Source organism: Salvelinus sp. IW2-2015, unplaced genomic scaffold (genome assembly GCF_002910315.2).
Source record: "Salvelinus sp. IW2-2015 unplaced genomic scaffold, ASM291031v2 Un_scaffold864, whole genome shotgun sequence".
In the NCBI taxonomy this organism is placed as follows: Eukaryota; Metazoa; Chordata; class Actinopteri; order Salmoniformes; family Salmonidae; genus Salvelinus; species Salvelinus sp. IW2-2015.
The window spans coordinates 344,377-364,405 of record NW_019942633.1 but is presented as its reverse complement, the minus strand read 5'-3'; the positions used below and the strand labels follow the sequence as shown (position 1 = coordinate 364,405).

The following is a 20,029-nucleotide window of genomic DNA, read 5'->3' as shown; positions in this document are numbered from 1 at the left end:
ATTGTCTGTCCTTGGTTGCAATACTAACTACCGAGTTCCAAACTGCCTTTGGAAGCAATGTCAGCACAATAACTTTGTCGAGAGCTTCATGAAATGGGTTTCTATGGCCGTGCATCGGCTGGAGTGGTGTAAAGCTCGCCACCATTGGACTCTGGAGCAGTGGAAACGAGTTCCCTGGAGTGATGAATCACGCTTCACGATCTGGCAGGCCAACGGACAAATCTGGGTTTGGCGTATGCCAGGAGAATGCTACTTGCCTGAATGCATTGTGCCAACTGTCAAGTTTGGTGGAGAAATAATGGTCCGGGGCTGTTTTTCATGATGGCATGGCCCCTTAGTTCCAGTGAAGGTACAGCTTAATGMTATAACATACAATGACTTTCTGGACAATTCTGTACTTCCAACTTTGTGGCAACAGTTTGAGGAAGGCCCTTTCCTGTTTCAGCATGACAATGCTCCTGTGCACAAAGTGAGGTCCATGCAGAAATGGTTTGTCGAGATCGGTGTGGAAGAACTTGACTGACCTCCACCCCATCGAACACCTTTGGGATGAATTGGAATGCAGACTGTGAGCCARGCCTAATCACCCAACATCAGTGCTTGACCTCGCTAATGCTCTTGTGGCTGAATGGAAGCAAGTCCCCGCAGCAATGTTCCAACATCTAGTGGAAAGCCTTCCCAGAAGAGTGGATGCTGTTATAGCAGCAAAGGGGGGACCAACCCCATATTAATGTCCATGATTTTGGAATGAGATGTTTGATGAGCAGGTGTCCATATACTCTTGGTCATGTAGTGTATCCTAAAAACAGGACCGGTCGAAGTAAAATGCTCCCAAGTGGCGCAGCAGTCTAAGGCACAGCATCTCAGTGCTTGAGGCGTCACTACAGACACCCTTTTTGAATCAAGGCTGTATCACAACCGGCTGTGATTTGGAGTCCCATAGGGCGGTGCACAATTGGCCCAGCGTCGTCCAGGTTTGGCCGGTGTAGGCCGTCACTGTAAATAAGAATTGGTTCTTAACTGACTTGCCTAGTTAAATAAATACATGGAATGGACAATCAGGCTACTCACAACTGCTGTCCAGGAGTTTCATCCCGTGGGCTAAATTGTCATGATCAGTGGTTTCRAGTTTGTATCTGTATACAACGAGCATCTGCGAYGCCAAGGGCTAAAATAGAACTCCTTTCTATTTCTGACACAGATCGAGCTGAAAGTCCTGCCTCTCCCATCTCCTCATTGGTTTATAGAAGCAGGTACCCACGTGCCATCTCATCATTGGTTATACCCACGTGGGTGATTGAAAGACTAACTTTGTTGCCAGTTGTCGGGGTAATACTATGAAAGTTTAGATGCGATCACCATATAAGTTCAAAGATGAAAAAGCCTGGAAGGAGGAGAGATGACTAGAAACATTTCKGTTGGCTGTTTTATGTGTGGATTAATTGTCGGAGTAGAGGTGCATTTCAGATAAAATAACAAGGACAACTCAATGTTTATATCCCAGGACAAATTAGCTAGCAACAGTAAGCTAGCTAAATAGGACAAATTAGCTAGCAAGTGCAAGCTAACTAGCTAAATTGCCATACATGTTTAATGCCTTTCGACCTGTCCCCAAATTAATGTMATTGGTTCAGAGTTTGTTTTGATATTTTAACCTGCGTGTCGTGATCGCGTTTGGTGTACACGTAAATGTATGCACGATAGCGCATGATGGCTCATACGCGCAGCCGGTTTGGGTTCCGTGTAACTCTGTAAGCATGGACCGACGCTGATGCCTTTTGGTCCTGTCTAGTCGTTGGTTTTTGGTCCCGTCCGGACCAAATCTTAAATCATAGACGTTTGTTTCAGGTTTTGTTCCGGTCTGGACCAGCCTTGATTYGACCTAAACATAGATGTCTATACAGTGGTTTGTCCTTTAAAAGTTTCAGCGTACTGTGGCGCAGCTTGCATGGTKCCACAGAATTCAATGGCACGTTATTTAAGTGTGAATCACTGGTTCCATTTAATGCTAGTTAGTGCTAGTTTGACCACCAGAGGGCATCTTTGAGAAGCATTTAAAAGCTTTCAATAGTGGCTGTACTAGAGAATGCAGGCACGTGGGAGACCAGGGTTTAATTCCCCGACGGGGAGGAAGGAGTAAGCTGTCCTTGTAAAATAAGAATTTGTTCCTAACTGATTYCATGTGTGTTATTTCATAGTTGTGATGTCTTCACTATTATTCTACAATGTAGAAAATAGTAAAAATATAGAAAAACCCTGGAATGTGTAGGTGTCAACTTTTGACTGGTACTTGCTTAATTCATTTGCTTAATTCATTTGATTAATATTATGGTTCAGTGAAAATAAAAATCTCATTGATTTATCAAGACCAGTCCCCATGCTTGTCTCAGAGCAGCGCGAAACTGTGCTAAAATAGTTGTAGGCTTTTGCTTCAAATCCTAACGCTTCTAACTTCAATATGCTCTTTAAATATGACCTACACCACTTTTAACAGCACATTACTCAACACTAGTGAGACTCATGTCGCCTACGGTAGGCCTACAGTATATAAAAAATATGACGTGACTCTCCTCCAATAATTACATATAGAGGATTCTAAATTAAAASCAAAAGCCGCCTCATGGGTCTCCCGGTGGCGGCCGGCACGGGTATCTGTAGCAACGCATTTTGCATTGACTTAAACAGCTACGCCACTGGGGAGGCCCCATCCACAAAGTATCAAAATACAGAGAGGTGTTGGTAAAGGTATATTGTCCTGCTAATACCCCATAATGGGCTATTATAATACTGTACATGGTGTCCAGGTCAGGAAAACCAAAACATTTATTTATTAAAGACTATCAGTAAGAATGTTRGTACTTATTTTGATCCAAAGCCATGAATGAGTGAGTCACTCAGCTTTATGTAGGTGCTGCTATATGACTGTGCCATCAACTTGATTACATATAACGATATTTGAGGTTATTTTTGTTTTAAAAAAGTGAGCCATTGTTATCTGAATAAAGGCCAAAACATTTATTTCTGTTTTTAGAGGGAGAGAAACGCTGGGCCAATTGTGCGCCGCCCATTAAGGCCAAAATATAGCCCTGCTAATCGCCATAATGGCGCTGTACAACGTGGCCGTGTGTGTTTGAAAGAGTATTTGTATCATTATTTTATTATGAAAGCATAAAGATGCTGTTGAAGAAATACAGTACTGTACAGTATATGCTTTTACATTTGGATAATAAAGCATTTTGAAGATATAATCCACTTGCATTTGTTTATTAGGCTTCTGTGCAGTCTGACAAGTAAACATAGCAAAGTGCCTAATTCCTTATATAAGGGAGAGCAGGCCATGTCCAGACTTTCTCGGTGTCCTCATTAACTCTGTCTTTAATGCTTTTTCGGGKTGCATCAGTCATGAACAGAAACTTCTGAGACAAAGTATTAATGATGAACACCCGGAGGTTCACTGGTAAGCCACATTTGCCTCGGTTGGTGGTCTGTGCCCACTCGTCGTATCTCTCTTTGGTTACACATCCTTGGAATAGCATAACGGTCTGGATGGACCTTGCTGTGCCTGGTGAGCAGTTGGTCAAGTTCTGTTGTCAGAAGAGGAATGGAAATGTCAGGGTGAACTGACGAACCTGACCGGTATGTTGACTCTGCCTGYCGGTGTTGGAGTTCCAGAGCTCACGTGTGCCTGGCATGGATTGTGACTCCATCTTGTTCCTCGCACTCTTCAACGTGTCATTCTACGCCTGACTCCGCCAATGYCACCTGGCTCCCGGACAAATGCATCAGCTGTCATCTGTATCTCTGCCCTCTGATAATGTTTCTCTTTCTGCTGGTCTGCCTTCAATGACTCGATCTCGGTCTTCAAAGTTTSAATCTGATCCRTGTGCACCTTTATCAGATGAGCAGGATGGTACCGCCCTGAGCCCCCATCGATTACAGTGGCCTATGATAGAAACGGTAGATCACTTAAGGATTAAAAGTGACTCCAACACATGCTGCGTACACATTTTAAGAATCTAGCAAAACTAACCGCTTTCTTGGCAACCATGCGTTTTTTCGGTGCGACCCCTTATCCAGCCCTTAGTCCTCTGATCTCCACGGATGGTTGTTGGCATGTTTGTATGCTCTGCAAAAACAAAATCATGTTTTTAGTATACAATTTAAAAAAAAATATATATATATATATATATGTTTTTTTATTACACAGTATGCCTACACATTGATAGGCTATATGCATTTAAAAAAATAAATATGTATTGAAGAAAATGCACTGAAACCAAATAGTGATCCTCTCAGCTCCGGCTCATTTTYAAGTCCTCTCTGAAAGGGTAGCACCATAGAAAGAAGCTGGCTTGATGAAAACGATGTACATTTCGTCTGTTCTCTTTGGTCACAATGACACTTTTTAGATAAACAGCTCGTTTTTGAATGGTAACTGTTGCTAGTTATTTTATTAACGAAAGCATAAMGATGTTGATGAAGAAATAATGTACTGCTGTTTGAGTTAGAAATGTAACACTTCAGAGTACTTAAGCATCGAAAACATTGCAGRTAGGGGGATGTTCACACCTACAGTAGCCAGGCTACAAGTGTTTGAAAACCTGTTTTCAAAATGCCACCAGCTGTCCGTCACTACTGTAAATAAAAACACAGCATCTTGTTTACATTCTTTATTGTAACAACGTCACAAATAATTTATCWACCTTTCCAATTACTTTTAGAGTTTCTGGATTAATTTGATTAATATTATGGTGTTTCTATTCTAAGAAAAACAAAAAACCCTCTGGGTTTCCGTTAGGATGGAATGGAAAATATGGCGTTGTACAATGTGACGGTCGGGAGTACAGTACTGGGCTATTTAGCTAAAGAATCCCTGTGTCGTGCGGGCACGCGGGAGACCGAGCTTCAAATCCCCGACAGGGAGGAAGGAGTAGGCTGTCCTTGTAAATACACTCTAATTCTAGTCTAACCAATACCCAAACGGAGATTCAGTGAAAATAAAAAATCTCATTGATTTATCAAGTCCAGTCCCCATGCTTGTCTCAGAGCAGCGCGAAACGGTGCTAAAATAGTTGTAGGCTATTGTTGTAGGCTATTCTAAGAGCTACACCACTTTTAACAGCACATTACTCAACACTAGTGAGACTCATGTCGCCTACGGTAGGCCTTACAGTATATCGAAAAATATGATCTGACTCTCCGCCAATAATTACATATAGAGGATTGGAGGATATTTCTGTGATTATATTTATTCCCATAGTAATTCGTTATGGATCCATAACTAAATAAACATCGRCATTTTGAAAGAGTATTTTATTATCGAAAGCATAAAGATGCCGTTATTAGTTAAGTTGTTTTAGTTTGAACGTGCAGAACGTTTCCCTTGTCAGCTCCATTTATTAGTGCAATGCCCCTTAAAGTCTTGCCTGTGTGGCGGGGTGGGGGTCCATCCCCCTCCCCCTTCCTCCTCTTCCCTTCCCCATGGGCTAGGTCCGTCTTCTGTGTGCGGCTCTGCGGCGCTTCCCGTGCCCTCGTGCCTTGAACATTGCATGCTTTCAGTGGATACAGCTGGAGAACTGCAAGGCAATCCCATTGTGCGCCACTCAGGAGCCATGAACAATATGACCAATGTATATTGTCCTGCTAATAACAGGGTTAATAATATATCTGTGAGAATATCCAACAGGCTTTTATATCATTCKAAATGAATAATAATAATCGCTTTGTTTTCAAATAACTTAAAATCAGTGAGGAAAAAGGCCATTCTGAACATGGGGTGARACATTGTTACTAATTTGTAAATAAAGCCAGTTTGTTATTTAGAATTATTTATTTCTGTTTTTAGAGGGAGAGGAACCAGAAGTCTACAGTCATCTCATGGGTCTCCCAGTCGAGGTCGGGCACAGGTATTGAACCAGCATCTGTAGCTTCACAGCTATGCAGTGTCTTAGACCGTTGTGCCACTCAGGCACTGTACAGMATGCCCAGTCGGGAGTGGCCTAAAGTACTACAGTAAGACCAAAATAAAATGATTAAAAACCTTAGTGTAACAGTTTTAGTAAGTAWTATTGAAGTCGTGCACAAATATAATTTTCTATTTAGGCTTATGTCGCCCATTCATTGTCAGAGACACAGTAGGACCCAAAAGCCTAATCAGTGCTCTAACTCCCCCTTATGCTGGTCTGGAGCAATGAAGTGGTGACGCAGGGTACCGTACTAAACCACAAATTACCTCTAAGTCCCGCAGCATAATCACTAAACTTTTAGTGGAGCAACCACTTTAAATGACATTTTCAACTTTCATCCAGAAATGAAAATGAACCTGATTTTCAAAGACATCTTTTCACCTTTCATTCAAAACCTAMATTTATTCTAATTTAATCTTCAACATCTGGAAAAATATGTATTTTAGAAAAAAMAATTACGTAATTTTGCTTACTGGGACTATTCTTTGATGGGCCGCATTTTTTTTGTCTCACCTAGGACKGCAGAACGGCCAGGACTGGCCGGCACTGGGACTACGTAACCTTTCTTTGAACAAGGCTTTTCTTCCCCCTCCCTAGCCAAGTGCTTGCAGCCAAACTTGCTTTTCCTTTAAGGTTAAAGTAAAGCCTATTATCTCTCTCTCGTGTGCTTTGGCTATGTCTCACTAATCAGAATTTGCTTCTCAACCTTCCTTTTGCCTTCTGATCATTGAAGGGTCTCTACAGATGATGTGTTTTAACTGTACAGTACGAGTATATCGTAAAAAAAAAAAAATGGTGTCTGTCACACTGCTTTAGAAAATCCTTGCAAATTTGCATAGCATCCGCTATCACCTCAGCTACAYAAGGCTCTGTCCTCCCTCCCTCTCTATTTCTCTCTGCTGCTCTCTCAAGGGTACACGCTGTGTCCGGAGGGGCCTCTGCTGAAATGTGCTGACAGTAAGTCGACACAGGAGGGCTAAATATAGCCCCACAGGTCTATTAAAGGTATTCTGTCGGCTGGGGACCTCAACGGCCAATGAAGCTCTCTTTGTTTTTTCTCTCCCTCGGTCTTTCTTGACTGATTGTTATCTCTCGCTACCTTGGTTAGACGATGAAAATAGAACTGGTGTCAGTCAGGACWGGAGTTGTAATACAGATATTGATTGTAATGTAATCTGCTCACTGAAGTAGTGGATCTATTCCTCCTGGTTATTGGTTGCTGTCTGAGCACTGGCTGAAACCTCTCCTTTTCATTCCTTCTCCAGCTCTTTTTCTAATGATGTGTATAGGAGGATACGAAGGCCATCGAGACTTTCAAATCAGCAATATATAGCTAGTAGTAGTTCATGACCTTGTGTGAATAAAATTCCCTGTAAAGCACCACAGTTTGTACAGTACATCTGTGTATTTCTGAGACCTCGTCAGTCTATTTGTGAATCATGTTTATGTACCGTAGCTGTGTGAGGGGTTCCATGCATCCAGCCACMTCCTTATAGCTGGCATCCATAAATATCACCAGGCCACAACACTGTGACCCCTCCTCAAAACGGAAGCGCACTGCAGTTCACCAGCCGTGGGGTTTTACATGGCACTACTTTTCCCTGGTACATGGCTGTTGACACTAAACCATTTTAAACACTAATCGACAGCTTGGGCCGTCACAATACCAAACGATCACAATACTTAGGTGCCGATACGCTATGTATTGCAACGCTCACGTTTCTATATGTATTGTGAATGGATAGTGTGATTTGAGGTTCAAGCATGTTGCTCACCATATGTCTGGTGCAGAGGGACAACAGAGAACCATGTGGACTAGTTTTGATCAGTCATGGAAATAAAAGTGCTGAAAACAAATTGTGTCCCTATTTAAAAAGATGGGGAACACGCAATGAAGGAAAAATRCTGGAGTTTTGGTGCAGGTRCAGCCAWCAAGCATGTCAAAACGATACGATATATCGTCAAAAATAATATCCCAATATGGAACTATTGATTCTGTATATTTTTTCATCACCATCACCAGCCATGTATCAGTGCAATATGTATCTATTTGACTTCTCTGTGGAAGTCAGTTACCTCTGCTGTGCTACTTGTGACTAGCCAGTGTGGAGGCAGAGAGACGGGGAGACGACGTGGCATGGTGAACTGCGTGGGTAGATCAAACGTAGAACTCTGCCATCGGCTTAAAGTGGGTTTATTCCTGCGTGGGGGGGAACAGACTAATTCATCTGTAGAGAAGTGTTTCTGCCTGCAGACTTGTGACTGCAGGCCAAKGTCGATGGGAGTTGGGTTGCAGGGGGGGGTTTAGGTGCTCTTGGATGTAGGGACATTTTTTTAATGCTATTTTGAGTGGTTTGTGGGTTGAAATTTGTGTGTGTGCGCACACGCCTGGGGTGATTATCCAAATTCAATTCATTTCATGCATAAACAGGAAGGGAGCGGAATGTCAAAATCCTTATCTATATCCAAATCTATTTTCCTCATAGTGTGTGTGAGAGAGAGGATTACTGGGAAAGGGATAGGAAAACAAATCCGCTTTCCTGTTAGGGGAGAGGGCTAGGAGGTCACAGGCCTCGTCCGCTCCATCCGGAGGTATGGCAGACACCCAACACTGACGGGGGTCCCAGGTTAACCCCCATCAGAGGGSCGGCCAACCCACGGTCCACCTGTTTTGGAAGTCATTAATCTCTCTGTTCCACATTCACCCCCCCATTTACTCACCAAAGAGCCAATCACCCTTCCCTTCTCTCCCTGGCCCCCTCAAGGTTTCATTGTTTGATCTGCTGTCTCCTCCGTTTTCTCTTGTTCCTTTTTTTGCTTTTCTCAATCTTGTTGGCCTCACTTTCTCTCGCTTCTTTACTCATGGTCTCTTGACCTTCTCCTTCCCTCCCTGCTTTGTCCTGTAGTGTCTCTTTCTTCCCACTCCCTAAGGTCTGACTGCTGCCTTGACTCTACTCTGTCAGGTTGGTGTATAATGCTCAGACTAGTACCTGTCCAAAMTAAGCAGTGAGTGACAGAGGATCCTCTAAGCCAGTGGTATTCAAAGTCGGGGTCACGACCCCAGGGGGAATTTTTGGGAAGTAAAAATTAAGAGTACTGATTATTTTATTGAGACGTTATTGAGAGAGTATTTGAAAAATTGAGTTGAAGGTTATTTGTTGACGTGAAAATATACATTTACTGATTTTTAAGGTTGGATCATTAGAATTGGGATGGGTTCCCCAGAAATTCTGGTGAACAAAATGGGTTCCCAGCTGAAAACGTTTGAATACCACTGCTCTAAACTGAACTCCATGCATTATACTGTACACCCCATTCACTGTCTATATGAACCTGAACTCAAACCCTACAGGCTGGATGGAAGTTATTATCACCCTCTTTAGGATATGAACTTTAACCCTAACCCCATTCCCTTGAACTATCACTTCATTCATAGAATACCATTCCTAACCTCACAGGCTCAACTTCAGCCCATTTATTCTTAGGGTATGACCTCTAATCCTGTTGTCTGAAATCTGAGGGGTTAGGATATGACCTCTAACCCCTTCTGTCCAAAGGCTTTCAACGTCAATGTCTGTTTGATGAAGGTCTGTTTAGACCGAAACGTCACACTGTTTAATAGAATAAAATAACAGAGAGAACTTCCCCTTCAAATGCATTATAAAATGGTGTTCTTCCTCTCTGTGACCAGAGTGGTCTGAGGTGTGGTGAGCCCTTGAGACGAGTGGTCTGATGCTGCATGGGGAAACTACCGGAGAGGAAGCTAGGGGCCAGCCAGTGTATGAGAGTGGAGTGAAAGAGCCCTTCACAGGCTCCGCATTCCTCATTCCTCCCAGGCCTCAATTGTTTGATCCTGATCTCCTAGTGACTAACGCTAACATGCTACCCCCTGTGACGTCCCTCCAAACCACTCACAGATCCAGGTCAGAATCAGATCATCTATAATCACACCAGTTCTAGTGAGATATTATGGAGGATTTATGTTTTGGTGTGATATCCTGAGGAAAAGTGGTTTGGTTGTTGATCTGTGGTAGTTCTTCAATCTGAACTAATGACCCGTTTCTTTAATCTCTCTTTTCAAAAGGGGCACATCTGAGACTTTTTGACTAGAAAAAAGTGATGTTTTTGCCCAAAAAGTTTATTTTGCCCAGCAAAAAGTTTTCATACTAATGGTATGCCCTTTTTGTTTTGTGTTTTCATTTGTGTGTTCTGCTTAAGTATCAGCATTAAACTTTCCCCTGAATTGAAGATGCTTAGGCCTCTAAGTGTTTGTTGTGGGGGGGTGAGCCCAGAATGTGTGGGAACCCAGGAAAGGTTAGAATAGCTTGGACTGGAGCATGGTCTGAGAGGGTTATTAGCTGGGCTAGCTTAGCTTAGCGCTCCCATTGTTTTACATTGGGGCAATTAGCTCTTGGCTTACACAGCGAGTAGTGGGTTCCCACAGGTGCTTTACCCTCCGTTTGGTATTAGCTCAAGTGCTAAAGGGGATTATGAGGCATTTGTAAGGCCGCTTTGCTCAAGTCAAATCCAGCATAGCGACCCTTTGGCAACTTMTTGTGTATTGGTGCTTTTCCAAGTATTCAGTCAATGTTTTTACCAAAATGTTTATACTCTTTGAATGTGTGAATTGCTTGTTTTCTACTCGTGTACCTGGCAAAGGCACATTGAATGAATGAGGACTAGTCTAGATGGTGACTCTGTTTCCTCTGTTTTGTGTGAAAGCTTTCAGCATGGTTCCTCGCAGGGTTTGGGATTGAAATCTTTCCAGGTACTGATATGTTGGGTCACCTTTTGTGCAATCCACCATCCCATCTCATAATGTGTGCCTCGCGGGCTTTCACATGTCCCATCAGATACCCTCCCTCCGAAGAACCAAGCTTTGCTTGACACCAAACATTGCTGCAGTTTGTTTTGAGATTTACCTACAGTACAGTTAAGGTGTCATGCCCAGAAKGGCACAGGGGCATGTGCCCCCTCAGATTTTGTCCTGTTTCAAATTACTTTATTTTTTACTATTAGCCACCTAGCAATTTTATGAAGTTGGCTTCAGCTAGCCCAGATAGGTTCCCAATCTCCCAACTAGCTACCAAGAAGCCATTTCAGGCTTCCAATCAAGTTAGAGTAGCTGAAATAAGACTCGCATTCCTTTCAATCTTTTACCCAGATTTTAGCAGATAGACAGAGAAGCATATTTAGTTTCTTTAGAAAAATAACCACCAGTCAGGTATGCTTAGGTATGCAGAAAAATAGAAATTTGACCTAGAATTAAGCATAATGATAACGCCCCTCCGAATCCCACCCCCCCCTAAATCCATCTCTCCCTTGATCTCTCTCTCTCCATCCATCGCTCATTCATCCCTCTCTCCGGTCTCTCTTCATCCATTGTTCCCTCTCTCTCACTCACTCACTCACTCACACACTCACTCACTCACACATTTAAACCTCCATATGGTCACCTACCCTACTTTCAGTCCCTGTCCTCCCTATCCACTTTTCTCAGTTTCACTTTTCTTCCCTCTTTCACCAAACCTCGCACTCGCGTTCTCTCGCTCTTTAAAATATATACATACAGTGGGGCAAAAAAGTATTTAGTCAGCCACCAATTGTGCAAGTTCTCCCACTTAAAAAGATGAGAGAGGCCTGTAATTTTCATCATAGGTACACTTCAATTATGACAGACAAAATGAGAAAAAGAAATCCAGAAAATCACATTGTAGGATTTTTTATGAATTTATTTGCAAATTTATTTGCAAATATGGTGGAAAATACTTATTTTCCACCATAATTGGCCCAGTGTCATTTGGGCAGTGTCGTCCCGGGCAGTCCGTGGTTGGCCGGGGTAGTCCGGGGCAGTCCGTGGTAGGCCGGGTTTGGCCGTGGTAGGCATGGGTAGTCCAGGGCAGTACGTGGTAGGCCTGGTTTGGCCGGGGTAGGCSGTCATTGAAAATATGAATTTATGTCAAAAAAGTTACATGTCAAACAACACTATTTGACGTGTCAAAAAAGCYTGTTGATCAATCAGGACCTGAATATGACTGCACGTCACATAATAATTTAATGTGTTCATAATTTTTTTACGTAGATATTACACATTGATTACACTATCACTCGTATTTCATATGTCACAACGATTCATCGATATGTATGCTATGATGCTGTTAAAGTTGTCTCGCGCACCTATAGTGCTGGTCATAAAAAAAAAAGCTAGCTCATGAATGCAAACAATGTTCTTCCTCAAATACGTAGCAAAACGACAATCTGTTTCAGTAGCTATAGATAGCTAGCTACTATGTAGCTAGGGGTCATCATCTAAAATAACCCTAATTTATAAGACGATGAAGCTAGCTGGCTGCTTATGTTAGCTTTGGGGTTAAGGGTTAAGTACTTAACAGGGTTAAGTAGCTGGCTAGCTATGTATTTTCATGAACTGAAGTTGAGTTTCAAWAGGCGAACAACAAGTGACTACCTAGCTAATACTTACAAGGATTCCTAAATCATTGCTAAGAATAATGAAAATGACTGCAGTTTCTACTGGTCATTGTTTTCAGGCTGGTTGTATTGGTGCTAGCTAGGTACCAAGCTAAAGCTAGCTAGCTACCCCATGAGTTACGATCGAACAAATAATGCTTTATTACCAACGCGGTATTGTAAACACATCGTTCGAGGRCGGTTTTTGCTTGTTTGCAGACTTTTTTTGTACAACTTTGACAGTGCTACTGATAGTAGTGGTGGCACTTGGCTTGTATGTTCTGAATTTGCACGTGCAACATTCCTTAATAGAACTGTGTTTGACATTAAATAGGTATGCACGTCAGCTTTGACATCTGTTTTTCATATCCGCGTTAACCTAGACAATGGGCTGATACTGATGTTGGCATTTTTTAGCTAATATCATCAGATTCCGATATGTTCACCGATATATCGTGCATCCCTACCAAAAAGGTATACRTTTTGTGACTTGGGCCCCTGGCTATATTTCAACACTGCCTTAATGAAATGAAGTCACCCATTTAGTTCTATTTCTAACCTCTTATATTTGGAAAGTTCACTCTGTAGGGAATTAGTGGTATACTTCTGGATTGATTGCGTGACGTTGTCAGAGTTCCCCACTCTGCGGCCTTTGTGACGCTTTTGCAGTAGTTATTTAGGGAATGGTGCATGTGAGGGCAATCAGTTAGGAAGGCCCAGACAAAGCGACTGATGTGATTGATGTCAATCAGATTAAAGCTTAAATCAAATGACCTTCACATAGCTGACTGAACATATGGTTTAAAGGCTGAATGACGTGCGATGGGGTGTGTTCAGATTTTTCCGACGGCAGCAAAAACAGTGGAAAGAACAAGATTCCTGACGCAGGCCTATATTATACACAGGCCTATATTATACACAGGCCTATATTATGGAAGACAATCCTACAGGGTTCATTAGGCCCAAACAAGACTCCCTTTCGCTCATCATGACAATTACATCAGACCTGTGTGTGTTCCACCTAGTGAGTTCTGTTTCAGGTTGACCCTGACCTTGTGTAGGTGGCTGATTGGGTGGGTGGACAGGAGTCAGGACACTGAAGGCTCAGTTTGTCTTGTTTTACTAGCCTCTCAAGAGGCTTGACTGGGCCTCTCCTCCAACTCTGGATAATTCCTCTCCCTCCTCTGCAGTTTTCTTTCATTTCCCCGGTTCTTTTGCCTCCCAGTCTCTTTTATTGTTCCCCATCTCCTCTCTCTCTCTCTCCTCTCTCTCTCTCATTCTTTCCTTTTAACCTCTAGTCTCCTCTTCCTTTTACCTTACCTGACCTCTATGTGGGTGACTGGGTGCAGGGGCTGCACGTCCCTTCACATTTGTGTGTGTGTGCATGCACATGTATGAAACAGAGCGTGTGGTGCTCCTGTTAAATATGTGTGCGGTAAGTCAGTTTTCCTCAAATTCCCAGGATGCTCGCCTATTCCAGCGCGGTCCCTCTCTGCTGTTTCTTTCCGGCAGGCCGCTGACTTTCCCAGTTATTTACGAGGCTCTTGGAAGCCGATCCCACCCTCTAAGGTTGGGAAGCTAAAATTAGGGGGGTTAATGCACCCTTCAAAAAGCAGCCATATTTGATACCGCCGCCGTTCCGGTGTTGGGTGTGGATGGCGGTCTTCATCTTACTTCCTTTCTCACTTGTTGTTTGGCAGAAAGAACCAGGGTTCCAGTACCGACTGGTTCTTCCTTTCACCGTGTGAAAACGTTCCGCTGTGGGGAGTGTTCTGACACCAAATGGCCTCTGGACTACCTCACCCAGATGGGTGCTACACATTGGAGAGTTCCCACCTTACAAATGTGAGGCACATTGAACTTGAGAAAAGTGTTGTACAAATGCAATCCTTAGCTCCTCCTCTGTAGTTGTTGATGCCTCTTCTCACGAGAAGGTCTTGAGAGAGAGAGGGGAGACACAGCAGATTGTCCCCCCAGTTTGCTGCCATCAGCTTGGGGGCACGCGATGGGAATGTTGGTTATGGAGACTGGGGTGATCAGGGATTTTGGGCAGTTGATTAATCAGCTTTGGTCACAATGAGAAAGAACTGTAGTTTCCTTTGTTTACTGCAACACCTGTTAAAGTGCACAGTGTGTCAATTTAGTCATACGCAGACGGGCCTGGGATTAAAACAGATTGAGAATTAAACAGAATAATTCAACATTACAACCCATTACTTACTGGAATTTAGAATAGTTTAGACGTGCATCAATGTACACTCACACACTGCGGAACAGGGTATTGTGCCCTACCTGTTGCGAGAGGGTGTCCTGTTGTGTAATGGGGGGTGGATGTCAGCCCATTATGGGCTCGTGTTTTTGCTGTTCTGTCTGTTAGTGTTCTTGCAGTTTTGGCATGTTTGCTGTTCCTGTCTGTAGTGTTCTGCAGTTTGGCATGTTTTGCTGTTCCTGTCTTGTTAGTGTTCTTGCTGTTTGTCTGTTAGTGTTCTGATCTGTTAGTGTTTGCTGTTTCCTGTCCTGTTATAGTGTTCTGCTAGTTTGGCATGTTTTGCTGTTCTGTCTGTTCGTCGTTTTTGCTTGTTCCTGTCTGTTAGTGTTCTGCAGTCTGTTAGTGTTTTGCTGTTCCTGTCTGTTAGTGTTTTGCCAGTGTGTTTAGTGTTTGCTGTTCTGTCTGTAGTGTTCTGCAGTTTGGCATGTTTTGCTGTTCTGTCTGTGTTAGTGTTTTGCTGTTCCTGTCTGTTAGTTGTTTGCTGTTCCTGTCTGTTGTGTTTTGCTGTTCCTGTCTGTTAGTGTTTTGCTGTTCCTGTCTGTTAGTGTTTTGCTGTTCTGTCTGTTGTGTTTGCTGTTCCTGTCTGTTAGTGTTCTGCAGTTTGGCATGTTTTGCTGTTCCTGTCTGTTAGTGTTTTGCTGTTCCTGTCTGTTAGTGTTTTGCTGTTCTGTCTGTTAGTGTTCGCAGTTTGGCATGTTTTGCTGTTTCCTGTCTGTTAGTGTTCTTGCATGTGTTGGCATGTTTTTGCTGTTCCTGTCTGTTAGTGTTTTGCTGTTCCTGTCTGTTAGTGTTCTGCAGTTTGGCATGTTTTGCTGTTCCTGTCTGCTAGTTGTTTTGCTGTTCCTGTCTGTTAGTGTTTTGCTGTTCCGTCTGTTAGTGTTCTGCAGTTTGGCATGTTTTGCTGTTCCTGTCTGTTAGTGTTCTGCATTTTGGCATGTTTTGCTGTTCTGTCTGTTAGTGTTTGCTGTTCCTGTCTGTTAGTGTTTTGCTGTTTGTCTGTTAGTGTTTGCTGTTCCCTGTCTGTTAGTTGTTTTGCTGTTCCTGTTGTTAGTGTTTGCGTTTGCTGTTGTCTGTTCCTGTCTGTTAGTGTTCTGCAGTTGGATGTTTTGCTGTTCCTGTCTGTTAGGTTTTGCTGTTCCTGCTCGTTTAGTGTTTTGCTGTTCCTGTCTGTTAGTGTTCTGCAGTTTGGCATGTTTTGCTGTTCCTGTCTGTTGTGTTGCTGTTCTGTCTGTTAGTGTTTGCAGTTTGGCATGTTTTTGCTGTTCCTGTCTGCTAGTGTTTTGCGTGTTCAGTCTGTTAGTGTTTTGCTGTTCCTGTCTGTTAGTGTTCTGCAGTTTGGCATGTTTTGCTGTTTCTGTTGTTAGTGGTTTTGCTGTTCCTGTCTGTTTGAGTGTTTTTGCTGTTCCTGATCTAGTCTAGTGTTCCAGTTGTGCTGTGCCCTGCGTCTTAGTGTTTTTGCTGTTCCTCCTCTGTTATTTGAGTGTTCCTGTCTGTTAGTGTTCTATAAGTTGTGTCTTTGCTGTCTTCTATAGAGTCAATGGCATGTTTTGCTGTTATGTGAAGCCCGTGGCCTGTTTATTTTGTTTGCTGTTAAGATAGTTATGGTTAGAATATGTGTGCAATCTGTTGAGTATCCATGTCATGGTATAGTCCGTCTGTAGTGCTCATTGTCTTTTGTGTCCAGTCTGTTAGTTTCAGTTTGGAAGTTTTGCTGTTCCTGTCGTTATGTGTTTTCATTTGGCATGTTTGTGTCCCTGTCTGTTAGTGTTTTGCAGTTCGGATGTTTTGCTGATTCTACTAGTTAGTGTTCATGTGTCGTTAGTGTTACTCAGTCTGTTAGTGTTCTTGCTGTTCCTGTCTGTTAGTGTTTGGGCAGTTTGGCATGTTTGCTGTTCCCTAATATATTAGTGTTTTGCCAAGTTTGGGCATGTTTTGACTGTTCCTGTCCTGTTAGTGTTTCTGATATAGCATAGCTACATCGATCAGCCGTTGCCTGTCCGTTTGGTTTGCTGTTCTGTCTGTTTAGTGTTCAGTTGGCATGTCTTGCTGTTTCGCTGTCCTGTCATGTCTTTTCCAGTTTGCAATGCAATTTTGCTGTTTGAATAAATTTTGATATGTTTAGTGTCTGTATATATAGATTTTGGCTGTTCCTCTAGTTAATGTTTTGCTGTTTCTGTCTGTTAGTATAATAAATATATAGATTCTCAGCCTCTGTAGTGATCTTTGGCAGATAAAATTCCTGTTGTGAGGTTCTGCAGTTTGTCATGTTTTGTGTGGCACCCAGGAAGTAAAGCTGCTCTCTTCAGCTGCATAGATAAAGCCATGACCCAAACAGCCCAGCCAAAAAAAGCATAAATCGTATATGAGTTTAGAGGAGATAGATCGATAGAAGAGGAGAGGAAATGTTAAGGAAAGGAGGGAGATTGTTGACATGCCATTGGCTGTAGAGTTGGGTAAACTCAGTGTTCTGTTTGTGAATGCCTATTTCCTGCATGTGGCTCTGTGTATCATTTGGTCTTGCTTGTATGTGGGCTCTTCAGTCTGCAGCTCTAGTGTGCTACTCTGCTCACATGGAAAGGACGGTGACATGACATCCCATGGATCCTCAGTTTCCCCCTTGTCCATCAGGTCCAGTGCCACTGGGTGGCTGTACGTTCTCGAGACATCAGCGTTGCCTCGCACAGTTTTCAAATGCTCCAGTTTAACAGCTGTCTAGGGTATGGTGTTCAACACCAGGATGGCTGAGCAGTACACACTCACACAGAGCCCTTCCCTATTTATCCTGCACGTATGCAGTACATACAGTAGACACAGTGCACGTACAATACCCCAACCATAGAATTACACACAGAACACATGAATTATAGGATCTCTGACCCCAACAYTGTGCCACCAGTGTGTCTCCTGTATGATAGACTGGGGGCTGCTGTCTGCGCTGTGGGGTCTTTAATGATGGTGGACAAAGGTCACCCCCCCCTCACCCCCAGCCGACTCTCTGAAGGGCAGGGGGGGGCACAGCGTGTCCTTTCACCTGTCAATCACTTCACTGGAGCTTCCTCCAGTCAAACTGGAATAGGTAGACACACTATTATATTTCTATTCCAGACTCTGACTTCATCTGGTTCTTTTTTTATTCTTGGTATTATTTGGGTGTTTAGTATTGTACTGTTAAACATCTACTGTGCTGCTAGAGACAAAAGCATTTTGCTGCACCTGCTTTAACATCTGCTAATCTGTGTACGTGACAAACTTTGCATATGCATGGCACTTCTGTCAGTGAAGTCAGTCAATTGTACATTTTGGAACATGCACACATTCTGTGTCGGGCTGTCAAGGTTGTCCATTAAAAAGTATTCTCCGACTCACCCCACGTCTGCTTTGCTGCCTGCTCCTACAGTACATTACAGACCATGAGACCTACTGTATTGCATCCGTGCAACTTCAAACCGACACATGACCCATGACCAGAGTGTTCTGATTGATAAGAATGGATCTCACTCACAGCTCAGAGATAAGATCTTGTGGCCTGACTGGTTGAACTCTAGTGGTCAGCTCTGTATCGGCCATTCTGATGACAGTATTCAGTCCTATTTAAAGGAGTTTAGTACTGTATCTAGTACTGTATCTAGTACTGTATCTAGTACTGTATCTAGCTTACATGACTGATTGTGTGCACTAAAAAAGGCATTAAATTAACCGACTGTTGCAAAGCCTGCTTTGAGTCTTCTAGTTTGTTGAAGCATATTGTGATTTCAGTAGAAGCTACTGCATGTATACAGTGTGTGGAGTACTTGGGTTAGAATATGCAGAAATTGTGAATAATGCAGGTAAATCTTTTGTAAGGGGCTTTTAAAAAGGGCTAATCTAATGCAAAGCCACAATGACGCTCATTCACTTCCTAACCCTGACAGGATTGCATGGTCATAACCTCTACACTTCAGCCTTGAAAACCATCAGCATTCATGCTACTCTTTGCTTCTGGCAATTTCATATTAGATTAGATTCATGCCAATTTTGTTTAAATGCTTTTAATCCACAGTTATCATGTTGTGATGGAAGCAGGGCAGTTTGGTTGTGTCCTAGTTTCTATGAGAAAAGAGTAGGCCCTAAAATGTATCGCACATAAGCTAAGCCAACGCGAGCCTGTCTAACTTCCTGTAACTTCCCCTCTGTGACATTTAGTCAGTTGGCCTTCTRTTTGGCTCCAGTTCCTCTGACTATCTGGACCTGCCAGACAGGCAGTGAAGAGTTTATATAGGTTACTAACAGACAAACTGACAACAACATGAATGTCCTATTGCACGCAAGGTAGAGAAACAAAGTAGCAGAGAGAGTGTGAGAGAGATGGCGCAGAAGGAGGAAGCAAAAGTGCTGACTGCAGCACAATATGTGGAAGAGCTGGAGAAGGGGGAACAGAAAGTTACAGAAATGAACAAAAATAAAGAGCAGAATGAGTCTACGCCCATTACCTAAAGCATCTAAATGGAGCGGTGTAATAAGTACAGAAAGGAACGAGGCGTGTGTGGAGGGCGGAAGCAGGCAGGACATTGTGCAGCCCAAGGGGAGCAGGTGGGGGGAGCGGGGGTAGAAACAGAGAGGTGGGGCTAGTTAAACAAAGATGAATGGATAAAATATGGGGACTTAGTGTGCTGCAAAATGTAGGTTAGGCCTACCTGAATGTGTCGTCTAAAATAAATGTGTGTGTTTATCAGCATCTTAGATTGTGTTTAGGAGCCAGGGTGTTTGTTCTCTAGGTGTTTGCAGAGTGGAATATGGCTCTGGCCAGAACAATGTTAATCTACCCTTAACCGCTCATAATGACAGCCTTATCTACGCTCTCTTCTCTCATCTGTTCTCTCTCTCTCTATCCCCTCTCTCTACTCTCATCTATTCTCTCTATCCCCTCTTTCTACTCTCATCTGTTCTCTCTCTCTCTATCCCCTCTCTCTACTCTCATCTATTCTCTCTCTCCCCTCTCTCTTCTCTCATCTATTCTCTCTCTCTCCAGGAGAGAGATTATCTCTCTCATCGCTCTCTCTCCCCCTCTCTACTCTCTGTCTATTCTCTCTCTCCTCTCCCCCCTCTCTACCCTTCTCCTTCTCTCCGTTCTATTTCTCTCTCTCTCTCTCCCCCTCTACTCTCTGTCTATTCTCTCTCTCTTCTCTCTCCCCCTCTTTACTCTCTGTCTATTATTCTCTCTCTCTCTCCCTTCTACTCTCTGTCTCTCTCTCCCCCCTCTCTGTCTATTCTCTCTCTCTCTCTCCCCAATGTATTATTGATGTCTAAATTGGGACATTTGGGTTAAGTTATCACACAAGGGCTTGTA

At 43.1% G+C, this 20,029-nt stretch overlaps 1 protein-coding gene across 4 annotated transcripts in view; it reads left to right on the top strand.

Annotated features, from left to right (window-relative positions):
- LOC112069039 (POC1 centriolar protein homolog B-like) overlaps positions 1–20,029 on the top strand; it is a 54,155-nt gene that overhangs the window by 15,994 nt on the left and 18,132 nt on the right. For 2 of the 4 annotated variants that reach the window (XM_070438380.1, XM_070438382.1), the window contains 2 exons: positions 5,846–5,906; positions 6,484–7,341. The exons of the other annotated variants lie outside the window; for them this stretch is intronic. In XM_070438380.1, coding sequence (XP_070294481.1) covers positions 5,846–5,906; positions 6,484–6,563 — 141 coding nt within the window. In that variant the 3' untranslated portion in view covers positions 6,564–7,341. Of the gene's footprint in view, positions 1–5,845; positions 5,907–6,483; positions 7,342–20,029 lie in introns of those variants that run through there. 4 annotated transcript variants of the gene reach the window in all.